The sequence below is a fragment of the Rhinoderma darwinii genome, chromosome 6 (genome assembly GCF_050947455.1).
Source record: "Rhinoderma darwinii isolate aRhiDar2 chromosome 6, aRhiDar2.hap1, whole genome shotgun sequence".
In the NCBI taxonomy this organism is placed as follows: Eukaryota; Metazoa; Chordata; class Amphibia; order Anura; family Rhinodermatidae; genus Rhinoderma; species Rhinoderma darwinii.
Genome location: NC_134692.1, coordinates 138,537,460 through 138,554,897, shown reverse-complemented (window position 1 = coordinate 138,554,897; position 17,438 = coordinate 138,537,460). Strand labels below are relative to the sequence as shown.

Here is a 17,438-nt window from a genome sequence, read left to right as displayed (position 1 = left end):
TAACCTGGGTATCTTCTGTGTATAATTATATATGTACAGCTGGTGTAAGTTATATATCTTCTTTTATATAGTGATATGGAGCATGCTGGTGTAACCTAAGAATTTTCTGGTATATAGTTATATGAGAATAACCAGGAATCCCTCTGGTATATTTCAGTTTCGATACACTTTGGAATCTGTAAATTTTAGATCTTGTGAGTATTAGAATTGTTTATAAAATGTGAAGCAATTTATAAGTGGAGTCCACATTGTTCCTTTAGGATTGAAGCAGTTTACAGGTTGGTCTGGTTGAGAGCGATCACTAAAGTATTTACTGATTAACTGTGATGCTGCCGTCACTATGAATAAAGAAACAGATCTGTATTAAGAAAGCCAACAGTGAATTCTATTCCACATCCCTGACAAGAATGTTACTGCAGATATATGAGAGCTGTTTGTACTAAGATAGAGTTATAGGACACGAAGACGCCATTATAGGAATCAATGCATCCACAGATATTGCTCCACCAAAATGTTTAATGCTAAAATGCATATGGGTATTACTTCTTCTAGATATGCAATAGAGACACATAGGATTGCATTGTATATAAAATAATGTGTAAGGCCCCATGTAATCCAAAGTTCAGAAGATCCAAAGCTCAGAATAACCAACGTTCAGAAGAACTTAAACCCAGAAGATCCAAGAGACAAAAGCTTAGAAGATCCACAGCTCTGTTGACGAAAGGCCAGAAAAGACAAAGCTCAGAAGACCCAAAGCTCAATAGACCTAAAGCTCAATAGACCCAAAGCTCAGATGACCCAAAACTCTGATGACCCAAAACTCTGATGACCCAAAACTCTGATGACCCAAAACTCTGATGACCCAAAAACTCTGATGACCCAAAAACTCTGATGTCCAAAAACTCTGATGACCAAAAACTCTGATGACCAAAAACTCTGATGACCAAAAACTCTGATGACCCAAAACTCTGATGACCCAAAACTCTGATGACCCAAAAACTCTGATGACCAAAAACTCTGATGACCAAAAACTCTGATGACCAAAAACTCTGATGACCCAAAACTCTGATGACCCAAAACTCTGATGACCTAAAGCTCAGAAAAGCCAAAGCTTAGAATATCCGAAGATCAGAAGATCCAAAACTCAGATGACCCACAGCTCAGAAGATCCATAGCTCACAAGATCTAAGGCTTGAAATATGCAAGGTTGAGAAGACCCAAATCTCAGAAGATCCAAGGCTGAGAAGTCCCTAAGCGCAAAAGATCTAAAGCTTAAAAGATCCAAGGCTGAAAAGACCCAAAGCTCAGAAGACTCAAAATTGTAAAGACCTTGGGTCTGCCATAAAGTAGTTTAAGCCATAGAAAGTATACAGGCGATTTCGGCAGGGTTATATCGTTACTACAAAATGCCCATGTAACGTAGGCCAGATATGTCTTATCTATGAGTTAGCCCTGGTAGTCTAAGTGGTCCCTTTAGTATTAAATTAAATAGCATGGTAATATAGGAATCTCTACTCTGCAAAAAAAAATCTAGAGCCATTTGTGTAGGTGTTACAGTGAATACAGTTTTTCGGGGGGTGATAAACTCTTACGAGTTGTGCAGAATCAGTATATAAAGCCCAATTTCTGATCGATTTCTGAGCAACAAGCAGAATTTGGCCTTATCTTCTCCTCACTACATAGACAATACACTCATTTTGTAGCTCATCTCTATTTTCTTCTATCTATTCTTGGACACCACAGTAATCCTTGAGCCTCCGGTACGTGAAGGGGTTAAAGAATGAACGCAAATCGCCTGTAAGTGGAAGAAGGAGATTCATAAGGTTAAAATCAAAACCAATCAAGTCTCCTATTCCCTTTCCCACTTAGATACTGTCGTCCTGCCCTTGCTTGGAGGCAGTCACCCTGCACTGAATTTAATGCGGCCGTTTGTCTAGGGAACCATTCAACATATTTAGGATAATTTCTCACAATTGTTTTTTTCTTCTGGTGGACGGGATAAAACACGTTTTTTGGATTCGTTATTTAAAGCATGTCCTGCGGCGTTGTCTTGTGCAGTCGTGCCAGTCCTATCCCATTACATCTCGGCCCCCTCTGCAACAAACACATTCCAAATACAATCACCCAGATACCATCACCCGCTGAAGCTCTTCTCAAAAGACAAATCGTAGGAGACTGCCGGAGAAGTGACCTTAAATTACATATACAACCGCTATTACATTTACATATTAACGACTCGCCCAGAAATCCCTCATGGTAATGGTGTCTAAGCATGCTGGGTAAGTTATTTTAGCGCTAATAGGCCATATATTCCATTGTAGGAGCCCAAAAAGGTTGACAATCCCGGTTGATGTCTCAACAGGTTGGTTTCAGTGATAATCAGAATAAATGTGGCTGTAGGACCTAGCCGTAATTGTGATCTCCCCCACCAGCACTATATACAAAGGGGTCAAGTCACACGACCTCGCAGGGCAATCACACATTGGTCCAGTCTTCCACACCACCTAACATCTTCTTTGTTGATGTCAGGGGCACCCCGACTAAGACCCATGGTTACGGTCAATCTTAGTGCTCCAGTCATCAGTAAATAATCCTGGACCTTGTTGAATATACATGCAACTGACTTAAAGGAAATATCCATCTTGTCCATCAATAGACTTCTCTGACTCTTCAGAATTGCCTCCGATATCAATGGGGTCTGTTTGCATATGATCAATACATCACTACTGAAATCAATGGCACTTCTAAAGAAGCCTAACCAATCTTTTGTATGAGGGAATTCATCTAAATGTAGTCCAAACCATATTGGGATTCTCCATCCAACATTCGGCCGTCAACCAGATATTGCACTGTGTATATGTGACCAAACAATCTAAAATATTTTTGTCATAGAGCATCATATATAGAGCCTGCTAATAAATCTGACTCAGGACTATTCAGAAATTCAATCTTCTTTCCAAATTTCCAATTGTCTCTTGCCAGGTCTCTACTTCATGGGTGGTCATAGATATAAGGAGACATCTGACCATCTTCTAGCCTCCTAAGTAGAAACCACCCTTACGAAAAGATTTATCGTACAAGATTTTCCAACATCTTGTACAGCCAAAACGTTTTTGAAGATCACCGATGACTTCTAGTACTATATTGAGCTGTTCCGATCATCTAAGATGCTTGATTCTCAGCCTGATCGTCACATCAGGTAAAAAATCCAGACATATCACTATCTGACCACACTTATCACCCCTTGATAATGTAGCATTGAAGCTAGAGGTTGACTGACCGGTTGGGCATTCGGGATGTGCCTGGTCTAGCAGCTAAGGGGTCCAGAAGCCTCCACAGATAATGGAACCTGATGGTGGATACCCAGTTAAAGTCCACCATACTAGTGGGTTTTGATATGGAGTTGAATAGCACATTGTCCCACATTCAGTGACATCACCCCCCTGGTATTGTGATGTCACTGGTGACTCAGGGTAGCCTCAGTTTGCCCTTGTTTTTAGCTATATACCCAAGGCTGCCTCATTAACCCTCAATAGTAAAAAGTAACAACTAAAATGTTATTGGGAGCCCTAAATAACTTCCTAAAGCCCCATTCCACAGGTTGCCATGATAATACAGTAGAAATACCTCACTTTAGATCAAGTGAACTCTGGTATAAAAAACATGGATATTAGGTTTTTCGGGAATTGATATCATTCGGGTTTATCTGCTCGGCCGACGTTCCACATGCAGCCTGGGTTTTACATGCAGGGACATGCGCTCACATTCTACATTCTTGTTGCGTCAACGGAGGTTTGAGAGGAAAAGGCGGCAGAGTGAGTGTCAGTCATGAAAGGCCACGAGTGACGCACTTGTGTTATATGACACAATCCCCTGTGTCTGGCAGAGCTTAATACATAACGGGTGGCATTATGCATCATTTAGAGGTAAGGTCAGCCAAAGATCTTGTCAAGTAGGAGATATTGATGCATGCAGTACGGAGGAGCTCAACAAACAGGGCACTGGGTGCAAAACTGAGTTTAGTGAAGCAGCAAAGTCATTAGTGCCCGGTAGGAGCTGCATTGGGCTTTCAAAACTTAGGTCAGGGGCTTAAGCAAACGGGATTAAGCAATTAATAATATAGTAAATCACCTAATCACAGATGTATCGTAATAGTAAGAGTGTGTACGGCTACATATGAAAAACCTACAGTCACGAGATCAGCCATATTATACAGACCCACATATCCGGCTAGAGGGGCCACCGGCATTAGATGTTGCTCCACTTGAAGAAGGGCCAAAAATAATTCCGATATGAAGACCTGTATATATGTACATTGCTGATCTGGTGGCTTTAGAAATACTTCTAGATTGTTTAGGTTCTTAAGGCATCGTAGGATCGTCAGGCTTTAAAAAGATCACATGAGGTGGAACAAAGGATTGGCCATGTTGAAATGTCCAATCCATAATTCCCCCAAAATATGCCGTGGGTGGAGAGTCAGGAGACGACCATGCACATTAGATAATCGGCTGAAGCCATGGCCACTTTTATCTAGTGTGTATGTCTTTGTGCGTACTTGAGATTTGTCCATCACTCCTATCATTAGTTCAATAAAAAATACAAAAATAAATCAAAAAGTTATAGGATAACAGAGGGGTGATGGACAAAAATAACCCGGATGAGGCCTTTATAAGCCTTTTTGGTTTTTCTTTAGATTACACAGTCGGCCTAAGCTCCAATAAGATGTCTGCTAATTTTTGTTGAAGAATGGTCTTCTCAAAATTGGTGATTTAGCCCATGGCATCCTATAAGAGTCTATTACAGTGATTTGTTTTAATTTAGGATCCCAAGTGTGAGGACACGGAGACCCTAAATGAGTCATACCCAAGAGAAATATTAGGTATCTTACAAACCTAGGTCCCATTAACTGGACCCTTGTTTTCTACCTCGTCAGCAATTGAAACGGTTCTCATGGGCAACTCCACCATTGTCCTACACTCTCTGCCTAGAAATGGAAACTTTTTGGTGACAACATTTTTTTAGCTTAATAAAATAAAATGAAAGAAACCCAAAATTCCAGCAAGTCGCCCGGTTCCCCTCAATAACTGACTACTCGGTTGCATCCTGTTTCCATCTCAAAAAGTTTTCCTTGAGTCGGCCACACTACGAATTTCTCTACGTAGCTTAAGCTCTAGTTAGGCTACGACGGCGGCAGGCAGGGCTCAGAAAGATTCTTTGGTAAACAGTCTACCGACCAGACATATACAACGCCTTACTCCTGCGCTTTTTCTCCAGGCGGCGCAGCCGTTTCTCCTCCCTTCGACGGGCCTCCTCCGCCTCCTGGTGCTGGCGGCACTTGTGAAAATTCTCCACCACTACGCCCACGAACATGTTGAGCACAAAGAAACTGACGATGAGGAGGAATGAGATGAAGTACAGTAGCATCCAAGGGTTGTGGTTCCGGATTGGCTGCAAGGTAATGGATACATGTCTATGGCCATGGAGATCTCACATATTGATTTATCATTGGTTAATCCATCTGTACCCAATAAACAAGCTACATCCACTTTCATATACATTTTTTTACATTGATACAAAGACATATCGGTAGGGTGGTTTCTGATGCCCATAATCGACACCATTGAGGGGCTATTCGCTGAGATACCCAATATGACATAAGATTACACCATATATGCATGGTAGTGGTCCCCATCCTGTGGCTCTTCAGCGGTTGTGCAAGTACAACTCTCACCATGCACTGGCATCTGGAGGATGTCAAGTTGGGGGTTGTGGTTTCACAATAACTGGAGAGCCACAAGTTGGGCACCACTGATGGATGTCATAATGTTTGACCTACAGTAGATCTCACTGAGAAGATCAATGATCACATACTAGCAAGAGAAATCCTATGGTATTATGGTGGTATTCATCTTAGTACGTCATTTTTCCCAATAGTCATTTTTTTGTAGGACATCTCATATATCAATTTTTATAAAATATATTCACGTTAGAAGAAACAGAGAGGATCGAGTATTATATCTTACTCCAAACCCAACCCAAACCCAACTTCTAGTTCACCTTTCCCAACATTGATGACCAAGATAGATGTTATATATGGTTCTATGTATCTGTCAAGTCTCTGAGGAGAGTCAGAGGAACCCAAGGGAAACTTCTAAACCCCATAATTTACAATACTGGAGTGTTTTTTATATGACATCCAGTTCTCCCTAATAGCGAGAACTTCACCGGTCTTATAGTCCTGCTCTAAATGATGAGGTTATTAGAAGTTACAATGATCTTCAGGAATAAGTCATAAGGCCAGAGGTGGGGTGTTCTTGCCCAGGTACAGTATGAGGTGACATCTTATATCAATAATAGGGATACACCGTCATAAAAAAAAAATTGCCCCCGCCATCGCTCAATGTGTTCAATCATGTTCCTACCTGTAGATCAGTAGCCACGGCATCAAGTCCATCGTACATAATGTTCACCCAGCCATCTTTGGATGACAGAACAAAAAGCGACATGAGGGCCTTGAGAGAAACAAGAACATAGGACAAGATGTTAGCATATCACAATACATGGTAATCATTTCAAAACTTAAAGGGGTCATATAGGATTTGAAAAACGGCTGCTTTATTCCAAAAACAGCGCCACCCCTGTCCACAGGCTGTATGTGGTATTGCAACTTAGCGCTATTCTCATCAATGGAGTTGAGCTGCAATACCACATACAACCCATGGACAGGTATGGTGCTTTTTTTGGAAGAATGCAGCCATTTATTTTTCTACTCTTGAACAACCCCTTTAGAAAGCTACAGGGCGGTCATTAGGAGATGCCCCTGGGTATAACATCTGAAATATGATGATAGATGGCTGACATTCCTAAGGTCTGTTCTAGATAGAAAGATCTAGATAGGCCAACCAACCAGTGGTCCCCGAAAGTGTAAACAGGAATTACTGAGATTATATACTTTCTCTTAAAGGGGTTGTCCACTCGGGACAACCATTGCCCATAAGCCCGACTTTGGTATATAGATGTCATAAGGAGCTCCTCTGCTTGGGACCCCTTCTATTAACCAGGGAGGAGAGATGTTGGCGAACATGACTTGGTTGCCCACTGACTTTAATGGTGCTGTATAATACTACATATACCCTGCAGATTCCCCAAATGATCACGGCAGATTGCCTGTGGTTCCAATGATCCGTTCACTTTTGTGGGAGCTAACTCACAAAAGGTGGTTTGTCCTGGGTGGTCGACTCCTTTAAGGGGGCTGTCCAGTTTAGAAAACCCTTTGTCATATGCCCTTTTAGGGAATTCGGAGTTAATAGAGGGGGGTCCTCTGTTCAGGATCCTCATCACTTGGCCAAAGTGGAGAGCGGTTATAAAGAGTGTCTCTCTCCGGAGGACCTGTCCTGTCCTGCATTACTCAGACAACACATTGATATAAATGGGCACTGTGTAATACTTAATTTCCCCAGTGGTGGCGCTGCAGGGTAACGGAACAATTACTGCCAGGTTTCCCCACAGATTACAGCTGATCGCTGGGGGTCTCAGCAGGGGGACATTTTGTGATCTGTTTATTGTCAAGGGACCCTTCTAACAAATAGGGATTGTTGAAAAACTGATGGGACAGATGACAACATTTAACAGGGGTTTAAAGGGGTTGTCCAGGATTAGAAAAACATGGATGCTTTCTAGTAGAAAAAGGAACACACCCGTTCAAAGGTTGTTTCTGGTATTGCAGCTCAGCTCAACTGAAGTGAATGGGGCTGAGCTGCAATAACACTCACAACCTGTGGACAGGTGTGGCACTGTTTTTTAAATAAAGTAACTGGATAATCCCTTTAATCCCCCTTAGAAAATCCTAAATAGATGACAAATTAGAACAGCACCAAAGAGGAAACCAACAAAATGCAGATTTTTTTTTTGCTTTGGATGTGAATAGAGAAGAAAACATCATGTAACTCAAGATAAAGTCAAGGCTCTCAACATTATCGAATGCTGTAAAAATGTTATTGAAATGAGTTTTTCTCCATGTATCTACGTCAGGTTTTGCATTTTATTGTGTATATCACAGCAGCACAGCCATATGGACAAAATATTCAAGTGAATGCGGCCTGATCATTGACTGGGAACCAATATCATTATGCTGCACGCTCCGGTGAAGTTCTGGGCTGCTTTCCAATAACAATCCAGAGGAGAGAAGTCACCATGCTTTATATAAAAGAGCTGTGATGTACCTGACCCGAAAGGTCATTGACGGACTCATATCCAATCTCCAACACTATGTCCAGGCCCACTGTCTCATTGTAATGTGATTGGGGACATTACAAACCCCTGACGACTGTGCAAGGGGTCGGTACCTTGGCTCAGAAGTGATTTTAAGGCCCATTCTACAACTATACACAGTCCGTGCCCACTGGGGGGTCCTCTGGTGGTCCAGAATGATCTTCATTTATGAGTCAAGTATTTTTGTTTCCAAGAATTTCAAAAAGAAGTTTCACTCACCTGCCCGAGGTTATCGAAGTTGTATTTGCGTCTCACCCACTTATTTCGTAGCCCTATGCATTCTGATCTGTTGGTGACGTTGCGGACATCTGGCCCCTCACAGGAATAGAATTTGCCTTTGAAAAGCTGGAATAGAGATGATCAGATGTCTGATATGCTGCCTGTACACCTCCCAAACCAGGTGACAGTATTGGTTAAATCTTGGCATGATTGTGGTAAAATATTGGTATGGCTTGGATCTTGTTATGGTTTGATGAGATAGGAAGAATGTACTACGATTGTGTGGATCTAGGTATGGTTTGGTTAGATCTAGTTATGGCTTCAGTGGGACATAGTATGATTTAGGTTAATCTTGGGCTTATCTTGATATGGCTTTCGTTTGGTTGGATCTTGGTATGATTACTTTGAACTAGGTTTGGTGGATCTTAGTATGATATAGCTGGATCTAGGTATGGTTTGATGAGATAGGTGGGATGTACAATGATTGTGTGGATCTAGGTATGGTTTGATTAGATCTAGTTATGGCTTCAGTGAGACATAGTATGATTTAGGTTAATCTTGGGCTGATCTTGGTATGGCTTTCTTAAGCATGATATGGTTTGGTTGGATCTTGGTATGATTAATTGGAACTAGGTTTGGTAGATCTTAGTATGGTATAGTTGGATCTAGGTATGGTTTGGGAGGATCTTGTGATCATTACTTGGAACTAGGTTTGATGGATCTTAGTATGGTATAGCTGGATCTAGGTATGGTTTGATGAGATAGGTGGGATGTACAATGATTGTGTGGATCTAGGTATGCTTTGGATAGATCAAATTATGGCTTCAGTGGGACATAGTATAATTTAGGTTAATCTTGGGCTGATCTTGGTATGGCTTTCTTAAGTATGATATGGTTTGGTTGGATCTTGGTATGATTACTTGGAACTAGGTTTGGTGGATCTAGGTATGGTTTGATGAGATAGGTGGGATGTACAATGATTGTGTGGATCTAGGTATGGTTTGATGAGATAGGTGGGATGTACAATGATTGTGTGGATCTAGGTATGGTTTGGGTAGATCAAGTTATGGATTCAGTGGGTCATAGTATGATTTGGTTACATGTTCTTGGTAAGGTTTTCTAAAGCATGATATAGTTTGGCTGGATCTTTGGAACTTAAGAGCAAGTTGAAATGGCTATGGAAGACCTAGGTATAGTTTCGTCGGTTTGGGTGGATCTTGGTATACAATGGGTGTATCTAGCTAGGAGTTGAGTAGATCTAGGTATGAATCTTTGTATGGTTTGGGTGCGTTTTACTATAGGTTAGTAAAATATGTTGTGGTGTTGGCGGATCTTGTGGGTAGGTTTTGGAAGATCTTGGTATACTTTGGGTGGATGTAAATATGGTTTGGTCTGCAAGGGTGGATCTAACTATAGTTTGTGTACATCTAGTAGCGATCTTGGTAAACCTTCTGTGGATCTTGGTACCGTTTCTCATAATAAGATAGGGGATTGGTAGATCTGGGGTTGATTTTGGAAGGTTGGTGGATCAACATTTGCTGGTTCTTCTTCCCCAAATATATCCACATGTACAAACACGTAAGAAGAAGAAGTCATTAAAGTAAAACTCTTATAACAATGATAAATACCTGAACTCCCAAAATTCCAAAGATGATGAAAAAAGCGCAGCAGATAAGGACAATATTTCCGATTGGTCGAAGAGAGGAAATTAACGTTTCCACCACTAGTTTCAGCCCTGGTGCTCTGCTGATGACCCTGAGGTAAACACAAAGAGGAGGAGGTCAGAAACCAAGACCCTAAAGCGGAACCACAAAACAGATGTCCACTTTATGTGACCAAAACAAGGAAGACACAATGGAATAATCACTTTTTATGTTTTATAATGGAAGAAATTTACATTTTTTTGTTGTTGAATGTTTCCTGTTGACTATTTATGTCTGGTCTTCTCACATCTACTCATAGAAGTCCTACATGTTATTTCCATCCACCAGCCAAGTGCGTATCTATCTTGAACTGTCGGCCTCGGTGGACTTGAGAAATCTGTTTGTGAACAAACATTATAACGAGTCCCTCAATCTCGGTCTCTCTCTCGGGAGCTGCGGGGTCACCGAACAATTCCAGAGCTTTTTCTTATTTTGCTAACTTATTCTAGCTCACTGTTCATATCGTCGAATAAAACCACAGACGACAAGTCCTAACCTGCCGAAATCCGGAGATGCAAAACAGCTGCTGTTATTAACCCCCTGGTGTCTTTCCATGAGATGAACAGACCCGTCCTATAGTCATATAGCTGACAAATAGCCTATATATATATATATATATATATATATATATATATATATGGAGTTTGGATGATGTTTTACCCTTTCCCATGAAAAAAGTTTCCCCCAAAATTTTAAGAGTGTGTTTATCCGTACCCTACTCTGCTAAATATATGAGAAAATAACTTTAGAAAACCTATTACCATAAACCCTATTACAGAATTTTTTAGTAAAAAGAAGGTCCCCTGATCAGGATCCTCATCTCTTGGTCAGAGAGGAGAGCGGTTGTAAAGTGCGTCCCTCTGTCTGGAGGACCTGTCCTTTCCTGCAATACACAGATAATCCATTGATATGAATGAGCATGTGTAATGCTGAATTTTGCCAGTGGTGGCGCTGCAGGGAAATAGAACACATACTGCCAGGTTTCTTCACAGATTAAAACGAATTGCTGGGGGTCTCAACAAAAGAACACTTTATGATCAGCTTATTGTCAAGGGACCCTTCTAACAAGTAGGGACTGTCCAGAGAGGTGCATTATGGGAGCATAGATCACGGTGATATATGGATTGCGATAATTGCACAAGCACATTTAGGGTAGAACGTAGTTTGGTATTCAGCAATATCGCCTGTAATGTAAGTCTATAGGCGACACACGATGCAGTGTTGGATTTTGTTGCAGTTATCGCCAATCGAATGGGATTTCCTTCCACTTTTTCTGCGCAGCCATCTCTCACAGTATCGCATCGCAAAATATGGCAAGTAGTGTGTCGCCATGGAGTCCCAGCCTTGAGAAATTAGAGATCAGATGGTAGGTCACATGTCTGACAGCAGGTGGCGCTAAACTGCTGTCTGTTTCCAAGGGCAACCAGAAGAATTTTGAAAACAGCTCTGTACAGGAGTGGAGCAAATGGAAGCACCTGAAATCAGAACAAATACAGGAAAAGACGATACTCAGCCACCCACTTGTTAGTCTTGGAAGCTCAGGAGGTTATGCCAATTATCTGCCACCTGACCCTTTCTGAGCCCCGTTAGACATAATTTATCTTTTCCTGGAAGAATTAACGGCACATAAATTTGTATAATGGTAGGTCTGACTCTTGATAGTATATGTGAAAGCCTGGAAAAATGCTTCCATTCCTACTTACAAATTACATTAATGGAATACCGAGAGATTCTTGCTGGCAAGCACATTCTGCCCTTGACAATAAAATTATATTCATTTATGTCAAAATACAGCGCAGGGCTGAAGGATCCTATTAGAGGAGGAGAACCCGTGCCAAGAAAGAAAGAAGACTATGCAACATCTGATTAGGGTGTGTATATGTTAGATTGCAGAAAAGCACCGACTTGTTCCAGGCAGCTCAATGTCAGTCAGTGGCGCTGTACGGAGACCCTAACCCGGTCACCCGCTCTCAAGCTAATCTCTTGCCACTTCTGTAGGACCAGAATGCTTAGGGTTAATAAAAGCCAGTGCTGACTGAAGGAAAACAAAGACATATCTTTACATATTGCTAGTTTAGAAATCCTACTTCCCTACACCCTTTTAGGGAAGAAAGAGCGTCTCTCTCTCTCTGGAGGACCTGTCCTGTTGTGCATTACATAGACAACACATTGATATGAATGGGCACTGTGTAATGCGTAATTTCTCCTGTGGTGGCACTGTAGGGAAACTGAACACTCACTGTTAGGTTGACCCCCAGACTAAAGCTGATCGCTAGGGATCCTAGCAGCGGGACACTTTGTGAACAGCTTTTTGTCAAGGGATCCTTCTGACAAGTAGGGATTGCCCAAGCAGAGAACCCCTTTAGTAAGAAAGCTGGAGGCCAGCTCTATAGTGGGGATTTGAAAATGTCCCTCACCATTAACTTAGATACTCGTTCTTACACGTCTTAACCTATACTGAGGACACATTTCCATTTCCCATAAGAAATATCAACAAGATGACCTGGTTCATGACACTTGATAGTTTATGAACATGTACCTCAATGGACGTAGAGTCCGTAGCAGCCTTAACACCCTCAGGATCCCCAAGATCCTGCCTCCTCCAGCTGATGCTAAGGACACAATGATATCAATGATGGACACAAACACCAGGACTCCATCCAGCACGTTCCAGCTACTCTGAAGATAAGCGTGATCTCCTGAGAAGAAACCCAAGGCGACCACCTGAGATAGAGAAGAAGACGTGAGAACACAAAGAGACTAAGGACTTTCTCTTATACAGATGGTCAAAGTGATGATTCGAAGTTACCTTAATGGTCATCTCCACAACAAAGATCCCCGTAAAGATGTGATTAGAAACGCTCAGGAATATTCGTTCCTAGGTAAATAAAACAATATGCCAAAAAAGATGATGAGACGAGAATTAACGTTAATTCTGTTAATTAGAGCAGAAGATCTTATCATCTATAAGGAACGAACATTTCATTATTTCATCCAAGATGAAAAGAAGCATAATGAAGCCAATTTTCAGAGATTCTCCTGTCTATTTTCAGTGATTCCCTCATTACCCTTGCTCATCAGATAGAGTTAATATCTCTGAGCCGAATTTATCATCTCGAAACATTCCTCAGCCTGTAATTACCCTCTCTCATTTTGTATCCTCACCTCCACCGGAGTCCTAGATTTGAAAGCTATATAGTGATATGGTATGTATGATACATAGTGGGAGGTAAAGATTTTGGATGGCCCGAAAATGCCGATTTAGGCCATTTAATGTCAATTGTTGGCATTCTTTCATGATCTGCCGTGTTGGAATTTTTTGGACATTGCTGAAAGTCATGGAAAGTCATTGCATCCCATCGATAGAAGCCCAGTCCAAGCCAAGGATCAAGGCAGAAATCGATCAGCAATTTGTCTTTTTAACTTATGAAGTTGTTGTTAAACACAACAACCTTCCCAGACTGACAAGTCGTTCAATTGCCGCCAACTCAAGTCAAGACTATGTCCCACCAGGACGCCTAAATCTATTTTGTAGTCATCTTACCATGCTGCTTGGTTCGATATCTGGTCTCTCTAAGGCAATGGTGATGCAGTTCAAGAAGATGAAGACAAGAACCACGTGGTCAAACATCTTGTGGGCAATAACCTTTTGGCACATCATACGGAACCTGGCCAAAGAGATTATACATGAATGTAATCTGTGATCGTGATGGTGGCAAAAACAGCTGATATCTATGAAGAAGGTGATAGACGGTAGGGACGGCCAATGTTATAAATGGTAGTGGAGGTCGGTGATATTGTGTGTGGTGGTACAAAAACCACGTGTACATTATGAGGGCGTTATGGAGACATATACTGTATATTGTGGTTGAGATTCCTAGAGGTGTTCGTGAAGAGATATCTAATATGGTTATAATGTTGATCATAATGGTGGAGGGGATAGTTGGTGTTATGATGGACACAGTTGGTAAAGTGGAGTGGACATTGTACTTGACAACTGAGATAAAGTTGGCCATTGTGTTGGAGATACTTGAGGGCTTTCATGGGAAGACCATTCCTCCTGGACAATGTAGTAGATGTAACTCACGATGTTCATGGAGATGTGCAAATGATGTTCTTCACGGAAGTGAAGGGAACTTGTTTTATACATTAAGATGTAGATAACTGGAATTATGCATGTCTATTCAGTACACAGTCAAGGAGTTGGACGAGGTGAGACAAAAAGGGTTGTCCACCATGATGGAGAGACATGATGGAAATATAATGGTAAGACTAGGTTATGTTTAGAAGATGGGTCTGGAAATATGGACTCTTTAGATGACTCTTACTGGTTTTGAGGAGAAAATATATAAAGTGACCAATCTTCATGAGTCTTGCACCACTTGGGCTTGTAAGGTTCTAGAATCTTGCGGAGACGGAAACAGTAACTCTGCAACCACAGAAGAAAGGAGGCAATGAGATCCACAGGTAACTTGCTCAATATCACCATAAATGATACGACTAGCACAAGAGCTGGCAAAAGTCGTAGCTATAGGGGTGCAGAGGTAGTAGTAGCCCCTGGGCCCTGGGCCTTTGAGCAGTATTAGACATAGCACACGGTAGGTGGGGGGCCCCTGTTACAGATTTTGCATGGGGCCCAGGAGCTACAAGTTACGTCTCTGGAGTTTGCTATGCAAGTCATTTGGCCCCAACACCCACAATTGTTAGTCGAAAGGCATCGTAAAAGAAAATGACGACTAAAACCGTTTAATTTCAAGACCGAGTATAAGACTCAATCAAAAGGAAGGGAAAATGGAATTAAAAATCTCAGTTCTCGTTATTAAAACATTGTGATTAATTAGCTGAATGTGATGTAACCAAGGAATAAACCTAAATTGCACCGTATTTCCTGTAACAGAGAATTCAATGAGTATTAATTAGTTTCTGGGTTACTGCAGCTATAAGCACCGTATGAAAGAATTAAAACAATGAATGTATATTACTCAACATGTTCCTCTTCCCTGACGGACCCTTAACGAAGAAGTAATTAACAATGCCGAGCTCTAAATGAGAGGATCTGCTTTGAGCCAGTCACGTCACTGGTAGAGTACAGATGACCATAAGACACACTGCCCTAAGCGAGAACACAAGTTAGAATGACTCACATCTTCAAGGTCGTCTTCATAGTCCACAGGTTCTTCTTTGTGCTTGTCCACTCTCACAAACAGGTCACTGGGCACGTGCAGCATTTTTCCATTGCAGTCTTGGTAGTCTGCCGGCACCATGGCCAAAGGGCTGACGCTAAGTGAGTGTCGTAAGGTGGGGACCTGTAGGAGTTCTGGAATATCGAAAGACCCTCGAGTGTCCAGAGACCCTGCCCGGCGATGGAGGGATATCCTTCCCACCAAGCTGGACTTGCAGTCATCAGAATCTTCATCTGTGCTGCCCTTTCCCTCACCAGAGAGAAGAGACTCCCTTTCCCCAGTTTGGCACTTCTTCTTGATGCTTGGTGCCCGACCCAGACTGTTCCAGCTGGAGCGGCGGCTCCCCCAATTGCTGTAGGTGCCCCAAGGTGCACATGGGGAACTCCGGACACTGGCCTGAGGGAAGGTAAAATATAAGAAGAATTGTATTGGCTGAAGCGGATGACTAGCTTCACAAAAAACCTTGCTTGCCATTATCTACTCTCTCAGCACCACTAATGAACCCAATTTCATAATTTATTGTTACCTTGGCCAAAAATATAATTTCAAAAAGTTTCCCAAAAAGTAACAAGTGGCTGCAGTATCATTTCTGACCACAATATGGCGATGTACTTTACTGGGTGTCCATTAAATGTGCCATCGAGACTCACCAGAGACTTCTGATCACAGACTGACGGATCCATGGACACATTGCTTGCCCTTCTCGAATCCACAAATGTATGTACGGGGTCCATGCATGGAGAGCTCTTTGGCGTGGGCATGGGTGTGGCAGCTGTGCGCATGATGATGGGAGGGGGCATTGCACAGCGAGGATCCAGGTGTCCATTAGGGGTCACTGCAAGTGAATACATCTTCAGTTCTGTAGAGGAGAGGACACGGGTAAAGACTGATTCAAGTAACGTTCTCCTTCTGATATAGAGACATGTTAGAAAATTACATTGCTGGGCGTCAGTGAAGATAATCATCTCAGATATAAAGTCTTTACCGAAAAGCACAGAAGGAAAAATTAAGGGAATTGCCCAATCTAATGTAAATTAAGATTAAAGGGCTTGTTTTGGGAAGAAAACCTCCGTCCATATGTCCTACTAGGTCATATGGATGTCTAGAGTGGGGTCCCCTGGTCCGGATTTCCTGCTATGAGCCAGACTGGAAATATGCTCTGTAAGAGCAGCCTATATGACTGGCGGCTGCTTCTTTGGGCAAAATCATCTATTTGCCAGAGGTGCCGGGAGCTTGACCTGCGACGATCAGCTGATCTGGTGACGATCAGCTGATCGCCACACTGGCTCCCATAAAAAAGGGGAAAACTCTGATGAGACAATCCCTTTAATCACCGATAATCAAATATTCTTCAACTTCCTAATACACTTAATTTTTCGATCCTCTACCAATTTCAGGATCTCTGCTGCTGTCAGTGAAAGGAAATAATATTGTTTACATTCAGGAGCTGAAACCTGTCCTGATCTAGTTCTGGTCACACAGCTTCTGGGTTGTTACCATGTATCAGTATAGGTAAGAACTGTCAGACAGGAATAATATTTGTACTTTTGCTAGGTCAGGATAGTAACCAAGATTGTTTCAATTCCCTGACTGCAGGTAGAGATCTTGAAAATGGAGAATACGTTTTAGAAAGACTGGACAGTGCTTTTATGGGTAAAACAGCAGTTTTTTTAAAGGGGTTCCTCGGGACCTAAGCATTGATGGCTGTCAGGGCATGCTGGGAGGTTGGGGAACACTGCTCGAGAATTAGGGTATGTTCACACGGCAGCGTCCGTAACGGCTGAAATTACGGGGCTGTTTTCAGGAGAAAACAGCACCGTAATTTCAGCCGTAATGGCATGTTGAGGCGCTTTTCGCTGCGTCCATTACGGACGTTAAATGGAGCTGGTTTTCCATGGAGTCCATGGAAAACGGCTCCATTTACGTCTGAAGAAGTGACAGGCACTTCTTTGACGCGGGCGTCTTTTTTACGCCCCGCATTTTGACAGCGGCGCGTAAAAAAAATGACCATCTGCACAGAACATCGTAAGACCCATTCTAATGAATGGGCAGATGTTTGCCG

The 17,438-nt window shown here is 42.1% G+C and overlaps 1 protein-coding gene across 4 annotated transcripts in view; it reads right to left on the bottom strand.

Moving 5' to 3' along the window:
• CACNA1H (calcium voltage-gated channel subunit alpha1 H) overlaps window positions 1-17,438 on the bottom strand; it is a 200,586-nt gene that overhangs the window by 60,975 nt on the left and 122,173 nt on the right. For 2 of the 4 annotated variants that reach the window (XM_075830597.1, XM_075830600.1), the window contains exons 14-23: window positions 16,027-16,235; window positions 15,338-15,772; window positions 14,522-14,622; window positions 13,738-13,861; window positions 13,003-13,071; window positions 12,733-12,917; window positions 10,119-10,245; window positions 8,491-8,616; window positions 6,423-6,512; window positions 5,235-5,448 (exon numbers count right to left, since the gene is read on the bottom strand). In XM_075830597.1, coding sequence (XP_075686712.1) covers window positions 5,235-5,448; window positions 6,423-6,512; window positions 8,491-8,616; window positions 10,119-10,245; window positions 12,733-12,917; window positions 13,003-13,071; window positions 13,738-13,861; window positions 14,522-14,622; window positions 15,338-15,772; window positions 16,027-16,235 — 1,680 coding nt within the window. The remainder of the gene's footprint in view (window positions 1-5,234; window positions 5,449-6,422; window positions 6,513-8,490; window positions 8,617-10,118; window positions 10,246-12,732; window positions 12,918-13,002; window positions 13,072-13,737; window positions 13,862-14,521; window positions 14,623-15,337; window positions 15,773-16,026; window positions 16,236-17,438) is intronic. The other 2 variants (XM_075830598.1, XM_075830599.1) reach the window with 2 other exon arrangements.